Source organism: Ascaphus truei, chromosome 20, assembly GCF_040206685.1.
Source record: "Ascaphus truei isolate aAscTru1 chromosome 20, aAscTru1.hap1, whole genome shotgun sequence".
In the NCBI taxonomy this organism is placed as follows: domain Eukaryota; kingdom Metazoa; phylum Chordata; class Amphibia; order Anura; family Ascaphidae; genus Ascaphus; species Ascaphus truei.
In genome coordinates this window covers 6,550,773-6,563,753 of record NC_134502.1, presented here as the reverse complement: position 1 = coordinate 6,563,753, position 12,981 = coordinate 6,550,773, and the positions used below count along the sequence as shown (strand labels likewise).

At 44.5% G+C, this 12,981-nt stretch overlaps 1 protein-coding gene across 6 annotated transcripts in view; it reads left to right on the top strand.

The window, feature by feature from the left end:
- LOC142471276 (uncharacterized) overlaps positions 1-12,981 on the top strand; it is an 83,791-nt gene that overhangs the window by 5,969 nt on the left and 64,841 nt on the right. For 4 of the 6 annotated variants that reach the window (XM_075578097.1, XM_075578096.1, XM_075578091.1 and 1 more), the window contains 2 exons: positions 10,219-10,328; positions 10,953-11,069. In XM_075578097.1, the coding sequence (XP_075434212.1) occupies positions 10,227-10,328; positions 10,953-11,069 (219 nt within the window). In that variant the 5' untranslated portion in view covers positions 10,219-10,226. Of the gene's footprint in view, positions 1-2,099; positions 2,336-3,972; positions 4,209-10,218; positions 10,329-10,952; positions 11,070-12,981 lie in introns of all 6 variants that reach the window. The other 2 variants (XM_075578094.1, XM_075578093.1) reach the window with 2 other exon arrangements.

The window sequence follows — 12,981 nt, the reverse complement described above, 5'->3', positions numbered from 1 at the left end:
CAGGGCTCAAGACAAGTGTCTCCAAGTTCAGCTCAGGTGTGAGCTAAGGAGTCTCACTTCCTGTCTCAAAAGACAGGCTTTTCTAAGCAATCTAATCAGGCAGGTGGTGTTTGTTAATTGACTACCAGCAGTTAACCACCACACTGCTGGATTAGAGGCACATTACTTGAACAGGGATAACTCCCCTGTTACATACCTCCCCTGTTTGTGGGAAGCCCGGCCAAAGCCCATCCTTCTACTCTCATTCTAGATATCTCTGACTTGAATGAGAGTGGATGGAGGAAGAGAACCCTCAGTCCTGCTGGGATTGGAGCCCTTTCTCCAGTTTATTCGTGTCTCCTCCTGAAGGTGCTTGAGATCAGCACCCCTCAGTCGCTCGAGGAGGACTTTTTCTAAGTATAGTCTTTTTGCAACGTGCGCGGTCATGAGATTTCCGTCGCGTCGGGTGCTCGTCTCATTGTAGGCATACTGTATGGCAGCAGTTGCGGAGCGTTTAAAAACAGCCCTTTGAGTTTTCCGCTCTTGAAGCTGTCTCTCTGCCCTTTTCCCACTCAATGGGGTTGCTAGTTCAGCCTCTTTGGCGTTAAGTTGCAATTCCACACCCACTTCCAGAGAATGTCCCATCTTTTCAGCTTCATCAGCTAAGAATTCTTCTGGTTTTGATTCAGCACGTGCACCTTCTTTTGTTGCCTGTTGGGTGGCTGAAGGTTTTGCTAGTGCTTGTTTAGGTGGTTCAAATTTTGCAACCTTGTCTTTCAGATGAGCGGTATTCCCAGCTCTCACTGTACCCTTGTCTTCATGGGTTTTTGAGGCTGTGGTATACTGATGCTTAGTCATGGTCAATACTTGTCCTTGTAGGACTGTAATCTCATCCGCGAGAGATCCCTGTTTTTTGAGTGCGTCTTGCAAGTCTCTTTTCAGGGAATTTATCTGCACGCTTTGCTTTCTCTGAGCTTGCTTCCACATTTTTATTGCATTGTAATGCACTATGAATTTCTTTGCTCGGGCCACAGTTACTTGTTTTAGTTTCTGGACCTTCTTGTGCTCCCTTTTGTGCCGGGTCACCTGGGTTCTAAGCTTGGCCTTTAGCAATGCTTTGGTGACGCTCAGGGTAGCCTTCAGTTTCTCATGCTGCTTTGCGGGGACATACTGGGTCATCAGACGTTCCTGCAGCACTTGAATTTCTTTAACAGCCTGCAGATTTTCTTCCTGCAGAGTTCGGTGCTTGTCCTCGGCCTTCTCGAGGTGCGTACGCAGACCTTGCAGTTGGTTCTGCAGTCGGTGCTCTGCTTCAAACTTCTCACCTTCCAAAAGTCTATTTATTTCCTTAAGCTCGTGTAGCTTTGCATTCTTTTCCTTGACTTCGTCTGTCAACTGAAAATTTTCTTCTTTGAGTTTTAAGTTTTTTCTTTGTAATCTTAAATGTTCTCCTTTTTCAGTCTCTGTACTATTCAGGGCCTCTTTGCAGTCCTCCTTCCATTTACGCACATCTGCTTTGAGAATGACAGTGTCCTGGCGTGAGACATCCTTCTCTAGGTTGAGGGTCTGAAGCTCCTTCTGAGAGACTTGGGGATCTGTATTAAGATTGACAATCGTTTCTTTAGAAATGTCCAGCTCCTCAGTGAGACTGTGTAGTTCCTTTCTGGAAACTTCCAGGTCTGTGCGGCAGCTGTTGGTCTCATGATGTGAGGCATCCAGTGCTCTGCGGAGTGTCTGAACCTCTTTCTGAGATACGTCCACCTCTATCCGGACACTGTTGACCTCCTGTTGTGAGGCATTCAGCTCTATGCGAAGAGTGTGAACCTCTTGCTGGAAGACTGTCATCTGCTTCAGTGCCTCCTCATACTTCCGCTTTAGTGTAGCCACCATTTTATCAGATTGGCTCTGCTTTTCATCCATGGCGGAAATAGTAGCATTTGCAGTATCTAGCTCAGTCTTGAGATCGTCCAATTCTGTCCTGGCTAAAGAGTAAATTGTGAGCACATCTTTTTGTAGCCTCACGTTATTTTTCTGTAGCTCTGTGTAACCATCTTCCTTTTGTTTCAATTGTTCACGGAGCATATCACAGTCATGACTGGCATTTTTCAGGGCATCTTCAGGGCTGGTCAAGGGATCGTCACTCACTGGTTCCGGCTCCACTTCCCTGGGATGGTTGGTTGAGGGTTCCTCACTGTTGCCACCGGACAGACACTTCTTTGGGGTACACGACTTCTGCCTTGGGCCCTCTGGATATTCGGTTAACCGCGGGACGAATTCTCCATTTTCTCTAGGCTGCAGGGCAACTCGGTCCCCCTTTTCCTCCACACGATCTGCGGACGTGTCTGTTCCTTCCACGGTACGTGAAGAACCGCTTTTCTTTTTCTCCGCCGTCTAGCAGGCAGCATAAGGGTTAATATTCCCCCGATGGTTGCTATGACTACCAAATGTTACTTAATGTGCACGTCCATTACGTGCCTTTACCTTTGAGAAAGCGCGAACACGCGCGAAACGTGCGTCAGGTGACCGGTACGGTGTGACGTCACTCTGCTGAATGGAAGCCACCTACAAGCGTGTCAGCGTCTCCGCGAGTTCAGCCGCCGAAATTGAATCAGAGATTATCTCTGTTGCCCGGCAGCTGTACCTCGGCATCCTGCCTTCACTTCTCCTTACCTTTGGACCGAGTGGAGCGGCTACGGACGCGCACTGTATCTAAAGCTAAGTGTATCATCTCATTAGCTTTGCCGTGTGAATCCTCCACGGACACTGCGTGTCACTATGCTAGGTAGAGGCATTATGTCCTCTCTACACTGGTGCACTAGCAACCGCTCCACCACATGACTGGGCACCACGATGATTAATTAATATCTACATGTGGTACCACGGTGCAATCTCTATAGTCCTTACCATCTAGGGGCTATTATTGATTTAAGAGTCTCGGCATTTATACCTGTTTTGACTATGAGATTACCATTCATTGAGATATGAGTGCATGATCTATGTACAGTATGGTGACATAATATTTTACTCTGATTACTACACTGTATAGACTGACTTTTACACATTGTGACCAGTAGTATCTGTCACCTCAGTATGTAGTATTATTAGTCATATCTGCCATGAGACTCCTTTTTAGCGGTCCTATGTAAGGAGATTACATGTGATTTTTGTGTAACATACTATTGTGTTGCAGAGGCCATAACTGGATACGGTCACTGAACCGTGCCTCAGGGCATTAACATCGCACATTTTGTGCTTGCCCTTCTCAGAAATCTACATCTACACGCTAGGAATTTTTTCCTTATTTGTAGCACGTTTATTAATTAATATCGTTCTGCGTGTGGTAATATGTTCACTAAGTACACTATTCAGTTCATATTGAGTTTGTGATTTTCACGCTGTTTTGTTTTTAATTACATCCTCACATGGGGTGGGCCATTGATACTGTGCAGGTCTTTATGATTTGACCTTTTTTGCTTTAAGCTATTTACCCCTTCAGATTCAGTACCAGCAGCCTTTATCATACAAAGACTGTTGATTTTTTAGTTTAAAGGGCATCCGTATTTAGGATGAGCACCTTATTCTGAAGGTATTTGCGTGTGAATTCCTTAGCAATCTGGCCCTCAGCTAGTCGATGTATTGTACTTTGTACTATCTTCCGTTTATAAGTGTTTAGGAAGATATTTTGGTTTGTCATTAGGGGCTGGCCCTGGATTTTTTGTACCATGCCCTTCTTTACAAGTACTATTTTATGATTATATGTGTGATTAAAAGGTTTTTAATTAATCAATCATATCACATTCACTGATCGATCTGAGTGCATTCAAGGGGGAATCTTTTGTTTGTTTGTTTATATTTACCCTAGTCCTCTATTGCACCGGAATACGGTCTAATTGACTTGTTTATAATTGATTTATTGTACTTTAGCTGATGCGGGAGCTTCCCTTGTCCTTTTCCCTTTCCCTTCTTCTCCCCTCCTTCATTCATCATCTTCAGGGCTGGTCAAGGGATCGTAACTCACTGGTTCCGGCTCCACTTCCCTGGGATGGTTGGTTGAGGGTTCCTCACTGTTGGCACCGGACAGACACTTCTTTGGGGTACACGACTTCTGCCTTGGGCCGTCTGGATATTCGGTTAACCGCGGGACGAATTCTCCATTTTCTCTAGGCTGCAGGGCAACTCGGTCCCCCTTTTCCTCCACAGTATCTGCGGACGTGTCTGTTCCTTCCACGGTAAGTGAAGAACCGCTTTTCTTTTTCCGCTTTTTTGTTTTGGATGACTCCGTCCCATCCGGAATACTGGGGTCTCCTTCTTTATTTGATACTTTAGCAGCTTCATTATATACACCAGGCTTTTCTTGCAGTTGCTTTAGCTGACAGAAATATTGGGTGATCTGCTGCTCCCGCTCTTTCTCTTGTCGACCATATTCGTCATCATAGAGGGCGGTCTTTTCTGTTTGTGCCGAGTTCAGGCACCCCCACCATTCTTGGGGTGTTTTGTGGATGTGACTCGGTTCGGATTCCCCGTAAGAGATGTCTTCCTCTTTATTGGACTGGAAGGGCCACTCTTCCGTGGGGTCGGGTTCATTACAGGAACGCTGCATCTTGTCCTCCATTTTTAGGCTATCAGGTGTAATTTTCTTCCTGACCTCAGGAGGCGCTATTGCAGCTGTTGCTACTGTATTTGCTAGAACCCCCAATTGTGGTAGTCCTACAGGTGGGCATATTTTGCTTGTAGAGGTCGTAGCTCTCACAGGCATCTCTGTAGAATTTTTCTTTCTTGGATAAGTTTTACAATATCAGCAGTACTGTGCATGCATTTTCTCTCATCAGGTATACAAGATGTGCAGTTGCTAGGTAAAAACGTCTATTTGCTTTACACCATTTACTTGCTAGGTGCAATCTCTCTGCTTCAACCAAATAATGTGGTTTTCTGCTTGAGTTCAGTCTCAACTTTGGGTATTATAACATTAACTCTTCACACTTTGGGATACCTTTTACACAGTTCAGCAATTCCTTTTTTATCTAGTAGACAATTTTACCCTCAGCACTTGTTTACTGAAAATTCCCCTGCTTCAGCACAGTCTTTCATCAATTTTCATATTTTTCTGCATATACTCCATTCACAACTGGTAGTCCTATGCGGTGTGGCAGCCTTTACTTGCAGAACCAGTACCGCTCATGGGTCACCATTTGTATTCACTGCTTCAGCTAAACATTTGGAAAATAACAAACGCCTATCCCTTTCAAGGGCTAATTCACTTCTTGAACCCTGACTATAGCTGGAAGACAAACCCCCTATTTCAATGACCATATTACACTTTATTGTGATAGGCAAATAAGGTTCACCTGCTTCAGCAGTCTCTCTCTCTCTCCTCTTGGGATTGGGGAAAAGAGTCCATCTGTGGTTTTGTACGTTTCAGTGCAGTGGTGTGTATCACTTTAACTCTGATCCCTGCTGCATGAGATTTTTTTTTTTTTTTTTTTTTTAAGTTGCTCAGGCAAAAAGCATAAAAAAAAATTCACAGCCAAACTCCGGGTTCCTTAACTTCAAGAACCCCCTCTCGTCCCACTTCGGACACCATATGTAGGCGGACGCTCACAGAGGTATGCAAGGGACACTGATTATAGGGAAATTAAATAAGCCTTTTATTGCGCCTGTTTCCTTAACATCAGGAAACTATCCAAACAAGGGGTAAACAAAGCTTCTATTCACTTGGGAGTATTTCTAGTGAAATACTATGCAGTTCACAACTCCCTTAGATAAGCATGTCTCCCAGCCCCAAACATATAGCATGAAATAAGCAGATATAGAAAGTCTCATAAATGAAAGTCTTATCTGTGCCTTGTGGTTTGGAGGGAAAATCTTCTCTATCCCTGGTTCAGCTCCCTTTTCCTCAGGGTGTGTCAGCATTCAGGTTTAGAAGTTTCCACTGTGTCTTGAAAGCAGCTCTGCTGTTTCTTCTGGCAGGGCTCAAGACAAGTGTCTCCAAGTTGAGCTCAGGTGTGAGCTAAGGAGTCTCACATCCTGTCTCAAAAGACAGGCTTTTCTAAGCAATCCAATCAGGCAGGTGGTGTTTGTTAATTGACTACCAGCAGTTAACCACCACACTGCTGGATTAGAGGCACATTACTTGAACAGGGATAACTCCCCTGTTACACACACGCACTGCCTCCCCCCTCGCACACACGCACTGCCTCCCCCTCTCACACGCACACTGCCTCCCCTCACACACACGCACTGCCTCTCCTCTCTCATACGCTCTGCCTCCCCCCTCACACACGCACTGCCTCCCCTCTCTCACACGCACTGCCTCGCCCCTCACACACGCACTGCCTCCCCCCTCACACACGCACTGCCTCCCCCCTCACACACGCACTGCCTCCCCCCTCTCACACACGCACTGCCTCCCGCCTCTCACACACGCACTGCCTCCCCCCTCTCACACACGCACTGCCTCCCCCCTCTCTCACACGCACTGCCTCCCCCCTCTCTCACACGCACTGCCTTCCCCCTCTCTCACACGCACTGCCTTCCCCCTCTCTCACACGCACTGCCTTCCCCCTCTCTCACACGCACTGCCTTCCCCTCTCTCACACGCACTGCCTCCCCCCTCTCTCACACGCACTGCCTCCTCCCTTTCACACACGCACTGCCTCCCCCCTCTCACACACGCACTGCCTCCCCCCTCTCACACACGCACTACCTCCCCCCTCTCACACACGCACTGCCTCCCCCCCTCTCACACACGCACTGCCTCCCCCCCTCTCACATACGCACTGCCTCATACACGCACTGTCTCCCCTCTCACACACGTGTACATAGATACATATAGATAATACGCTGATGCAGTTGTGTGAAAAAGAAAGTACACCCTCTTTGAATTCTATGGTTTTGCATATCAGGACATAATAACAATCATCTGTTCCGTAGCAGGTCTAAAAATTAGGTAAATACAACCTCAGATGAACAACAACACATGACATAGTACACCGTGTCATGATTTATTTAACAAAAATAAAGCCAAAATGGAAAAGCCATGTGTGAAAAACTAAGTACACCTGTAACAGGGGAGTTATCCCTGTTCAGGTAATGTGCCTCTAATCCAACAGTGTGGTGGTTAACTGCTGGTAGTCAATTAACAAACACCACCTGCCTGATTAGATTTCGTAGAAAAGCCTGTCTTTTGAGACAGGAAGTGAGGCTCCTTAGCTCACACCTGAGCTCAACTTGGAGACAAACAGTCTTGAGCCCTGCCAGAAGAAAACAGCAGAGCTGCTTTCAAGACACAGGGGAAACTTCTAAACCTGAATGCTGACACACCCCGAGGAAAAGGGATCTGAACCAGGGACAGAGAAGATTTTCCCTCCAAACCACTACAAACAGATAAGACTTTCATATACAAGACTTTTTATATCTGTTCATCTCATGCTATATGTTTGGGGCTGGGAGACATGCTTATCTAAGGGAGTTGTGAACTGCATAGTATTTCACTAGAAATACTCCCAAGTGAATAGAAGCTTTGTTTACCCCTTGTTTGGATGGTTTCCTGATGTTAAGGAAACAGGCGCAATAAAAAGCTTATTTAATTTCACTATAATCAGTCTCCCTTGCATACCTCTGTGAGCGTCCGCCTACAACACCCTTACTGCTTCCATAGGAATTTAGATGCTAAGTAGCAGACAGGTGCTGCTAATCAAATGTCCTTGATTAATTGATCATCAGCAAGTGTGACCACCTCTATAAAAGCTGATGTTTTAGCAGTTTGCTGGTCTGGAGCATTCAGGTGTGTGTTAACACAATGCCAAGGAGGAAAGACATCAACAATGATCTTAGAGAAGCAATTGTTGCTGCCCATCAATCTGGGAAGGGTTAAAAGGCCATTTGCAAACAATTTAAAGTCCATCATTCTACAGTGAGAAAGATTATTCAGAAGTGGAAAACATTCAAGACAGTTGCCAATTTTCCCAGGAGTGGACGTCCCAGCAAATTCACCCCAAGGTTAGACCGTGCAATCCTCAGAGAAATTGCAATAAACCTAAGAGTTACATCTCAGACTCTACAGGCTTCCGTTAGCATGTTAAATGTTACATTTCATGACAGTACAATTAGAAAAAGACTGAACAAGTATGGTTTGTTTGGAGGGGTTGCCAGGAGAGAGCCTCTTCTCTCTAAAAAGAACATGGAGCACGGCTTAGGTTTGCATAGTGGCATCTGAACGAACCACAAGACTTCTGGAAAAATGTCCTTTGGACAGACGAGACCAAAATGGAGATGTTTGGCCATAATGTACAGCGCCACGTTTGGCGAAAACCAAACACAGCATATCAGCACAAACACCTCATACCAACTGTCAAGCACGGTGGTGGAGGGGGGATGATTTGGGCTTGTTTTGCAGTCACAGGACCTGGGAACCTTGCAGTCATTGAGTCGACCATGAACTCCTCTGTATACCAAAGTATTCTAGAGTCAAATGTGAGGCCATCTGTTCCGACAGCTAAATCTTGGCCGAAATTGGGTCATACAACAGGACAATGATCCCAAGCACACCAGCAAATCTACAACAGAATGGCTGAAAAAGAAAAGAATCAAGGTGTTGCAATGGCCCAGTCAAAGTCCAGACCTCAACCCGATTGAAATGCTGTGGCTGGACCTTAAGAGAGCTGTGCATAAACAAATGCCCACAAACCTCAATGAACTGAAGCAACGTTGTATAGAAGAGTGGGCCAAAATTCCTCCACAACGATGTGAGAGACTGATAAAGTCATACAGAAAACTGTTCAAGTTATTGCTGCTAAAGGTGGTTCTACAAGCTATTGAATCATAAGGTGTACTTAGTTTTTCGCACATGGCTTCTCCATTTTGGATTTATTTTTGTTAAATAAATCATGACACGGTGTAATATGTCATGTGTTGTTGTTCATCTGAGGTTTTATTTACCTAATTTTAAGACCTGCTAAGGAACAGATGATTGTTATAATGTCCTGGTATGTAAAACCATAGAATTCAAAGAGGGTGTACTTTCTTTTTCACACCACTGTATATCTATACACCCTTTACCTTGTACCTGCACCATCCAGTCCCAAGTCTCTGATTGCCTCCCTGCTATATCCTTGTTGATGTCCTCTGACGCCTTAAACTTAATATGTCTAAAACCGAGCTCCTTATGTTTCCTTCTAAATTTGTCTTAATATCCCACATTTCCATCACAGTTAATGGTACCATATATCCTGTCGCCAAGCACCTTGCCTAGGAATTACATTTGACACCTCTCTTTCCTTCTCCATTGACACCATAGCTAAACTGTGTTGCGTCTTACTTTCACCTCTACTGCTCTCTCTCGCCTTAAACCTATTTCCCTCACAGCCCCTTACCCGCCTAACTCCCTCACACTCCGTATGCGCCAAGCACCTTTTCTCCCACCTTCTAAATGGACCTTAAAACTCGCCTCCTAAAATAAAGCAGTGCAATATTCAAGGCTCATGGCTACTGTCCCACACCCAGTCTCACTCCTACCAACCATTGTGGCCAAGCACTGCCATCTACTGCACTTATTCCCTCCCCTGTGGTCTGGTCTGTCAGTCTCCCAATATACCACTTAGATTGTAAGCTTTCCGAACAGGGATTTCCTTTCCTGTTGTAGATTTTGTTTGTTGCAACTATTGTATTTTTCTCTTTTGTAACGCACAGAGTATACTGTGGGTGCTATATAAATATATACATTTTAAATAATGTAGCACAGATGATATTTTAGTGCATTTTCCCGTCCTGTTGGAGGTTAGCTTTCTCCATAGTATCCCAAGTTTGTCTCTGTGAGTGTGAATATCCACTGCCCCACACACACGCACTGCCTCACCCTTCTCACGTGCATACACTTCCTCCCCCTCTCTCATACACACACTGCCTCCACCCTCTACAAGTTGGTCTCTGTCTCTGCCTACCTCTCACTTCTTGATATTGCTGTAAGGACAAGTAAAGTCAATTCCCTAACTGCAGAGGTCACCACCATGTGCTGAAACGCTTCCACAGGAACCAGAAGCATTTTTAGAGTATCTGAATAACTTGTTGGTGATGAACAATGACAAGAAGCAGATCACTTCCTCACATCTGTCTCTCCCACTGTAAAGTGTCACAGATCGAGAGGACCCATAGTCTTTCTCTTCTGTTCCTCACAGTGACACAGACAGAAAAAGCCCTTATTGCTTCACATCTGTAGATCTTACCCATTCTGTTTGGTTCCAGAGCCCACCATGGAGCATCTGACTAACTCGATTATGACCAAGGAGAAGAAGCAGACGGCTGAGAAAATCTTGAATCACACCCTGGACATTCTCTACCTTCTGACTGGAGAGGTGAGGGCTTCTACAGAAGGTCATAATGACACCCCTCATATCTCCTTCTGTATGTAAGGGCCCTGCAGTTCATCTGTGTGTTTCTTTGAGATTACATCTGTACTTCCCATTGCAGGCTGATACAGACGGTCACTCAAACCCTGAGTTTGTTGAAAATCACAAACATCCAGAATAACTGTAAATGACATCTTGTTAAAATCACCACAACAGTATTATCTTTTAAATAAAGTAGCACAGATTACATTTTAGTGCAGGATAGTGTCTTGTTTAAGGCTTCCTGAAATATGGTAACTTTCCTCATAGTATTTCAGGTTGGTCTCTCTCCTATTATTGATGTGATAGGACAAGTACAGTCACTATTTTTAACTGCAGAGGTCACCAAGTGGAGAAACACTCCCACAAGGACCAGAGCTCATTCTTGGACTTTCTAAGTAACTCAGTGATAATGAAAAAGTACAAGGAGCTGATGACTCCCTCATATCTGTCCCTCCCACTGCAAAGAGCCACAGATAGATATGCCCCATAGTCTTTCTTCTCTGTACTTCAAAATGCACAGTGACACAGGCAGAAAATGCCCCTATTCCCTATCTCTGTACTTCTGACATCTCTCATTCTTTATCACAGACCCCATTCTTGGAACATCTGACTAACTCTCTGATGATGAACAAAATTAATAAGAAGAAGATGATTGAGAGGATCTTGAACCACACCCTGGGGATCATCTACCTGCTGACTGGAGAGGTGAGAGCTGCTGTGGAAGGTCACAATGCCATCGTGCGTATGTGTGTTACTTTCTGAACCGATGTCCAGGGACAGATGCAGTTATACAATGATAGAGCCTGGGACCGACAAGATGACTGGGCATAGGGAGAGCACAAGATAATAAAGCGACATGACTAGGTAGAAGGAGAGAACAGACAGATAAGGTCAAACTAGCATGAGTTTGGAGACAATAGAGGATTGGGCTAGTCAGAAGATAATCAAGTGATTGGCTTTTGGAGATGGATACTCTTCTCTGTTAGCAATAATCAATCAATTGCCAATCTGGACACAACCAGTCACACACCTACTAGAGGAGTTTGTATAAGGAGTTCGGAGGCAGTCCAATGTAATGTTTCTAAAGGCTCAACAATAAATAATCCAAGTAGACTTTGTCTCAGTTTAGAATTTATTCTGACTCTCGCAAGTAGGGAAAAAGCAGGATGAAGAAAGTGTTGACACACATTCCCAGCTAGCTCAAACTCCTACACCCACCACATCATGAATGCATATTTATGTCAAAAAAGAGTGCTACTGGGTGTGGCAAATGTATACAACAAAAGACAGGGGTGCCCAATGCTACATCAAATTGACAAAACATATATGGTAATAAGTACAAATACTTCAATAATAATAATTACTTGGTTATTTAGTTAAACCCTTTGGCCAAAGCGTCGTAAGCCTGCATACCAAACGTCAAGGTATAACCAAAAATGCAGGTCCTACACTGTGAACTCTTCCCTTTACCTCGGTATGAGGGGAAAGAACCATAATAGGTCCTGTTCTTGCAGCAAAATGAAAAGACCTCCCAAGTTAAAAAGGTGATGAGGAGTGAGCTCTGGGGGGAGGTGCCACCTACCTCCATTACAACTGTTACCAGCCAGAAATTATTATTATTGAAGTATTTGTACTTTGAACTTATTACCATATATGTTCTGTCAATTTGATGTAGCATTGGGCACCCCTGTCTTTTGCTGAAGAAACTGTTACAAAGAAATATATGAAAGCAATTAAACTAGGTGGTTATCATCATATTAGTCATGCATTTGGGCAACACCTTCTAATCAATATTATCATTTCTATATTCAAGTCCGTTACTCTTTCAACTAGTGGAAGCTTTGGTTTGGAGGCCAGGTAAGAAGTCTGGATTGCCCCATAGCGGGGTCATTTGAGTTTTTGAAGTGGTGAGAGAGAATTTCCATCTGGTTGGGTCCCATATTTTTAAAGAATGTGATGTAGTCGGTAGAGATTCTCTAAATTGTCTTCTATGCGGCTGTGGTAGCCAGATTCGTTGATCGTGTGTCATTGGGCTGGTCAAAGAGGACCCCAGTTCTACCCACCTCCTCAAGCTAGGGTCAGAGTGCCATGTAACTAATTGAGATAGTACTATATGTTGTGTCACTTTGTATGTTGTGCTGGGCCTTTCTGTTTGTAATTGAGATGGTTGTGCTGCACTATAGTACACATTGAGGCAATGGAGTTCCAAGCCTCCTGCTTTTATCGGGGTAGTCATAATTCGCCTGCTAATCCTAGGTCCCTTTTTTATTCCATATACATTTAGTTATTTGTCTCTGGAGATCCTCAAAATTCTTTGTTTTAAAAGAATCGGTTAAAGCTGCCGTTTTTTCTATAAAAAAAAAAAAAAAATTCCTTCGATATGTGCATCAATACAATCTACACACTGACAAGTGATGAGCTAAGGTGCCGATCGATCCATTCTCCTGTGTTCGATCGCCGAAGATTCGGCTCAGGGTTTTACTAAATGGCTGTCGGTGCAGCAGAAGGGGACTCGAGATGCAAAGTTATGTGGGGAAGATCATGTGACCAGGCAGTCACAAGATATAATTGGTTCACTGCTAGAGAGAGGGCAGGGCTCAAAAAGGGGTTTGCCAGA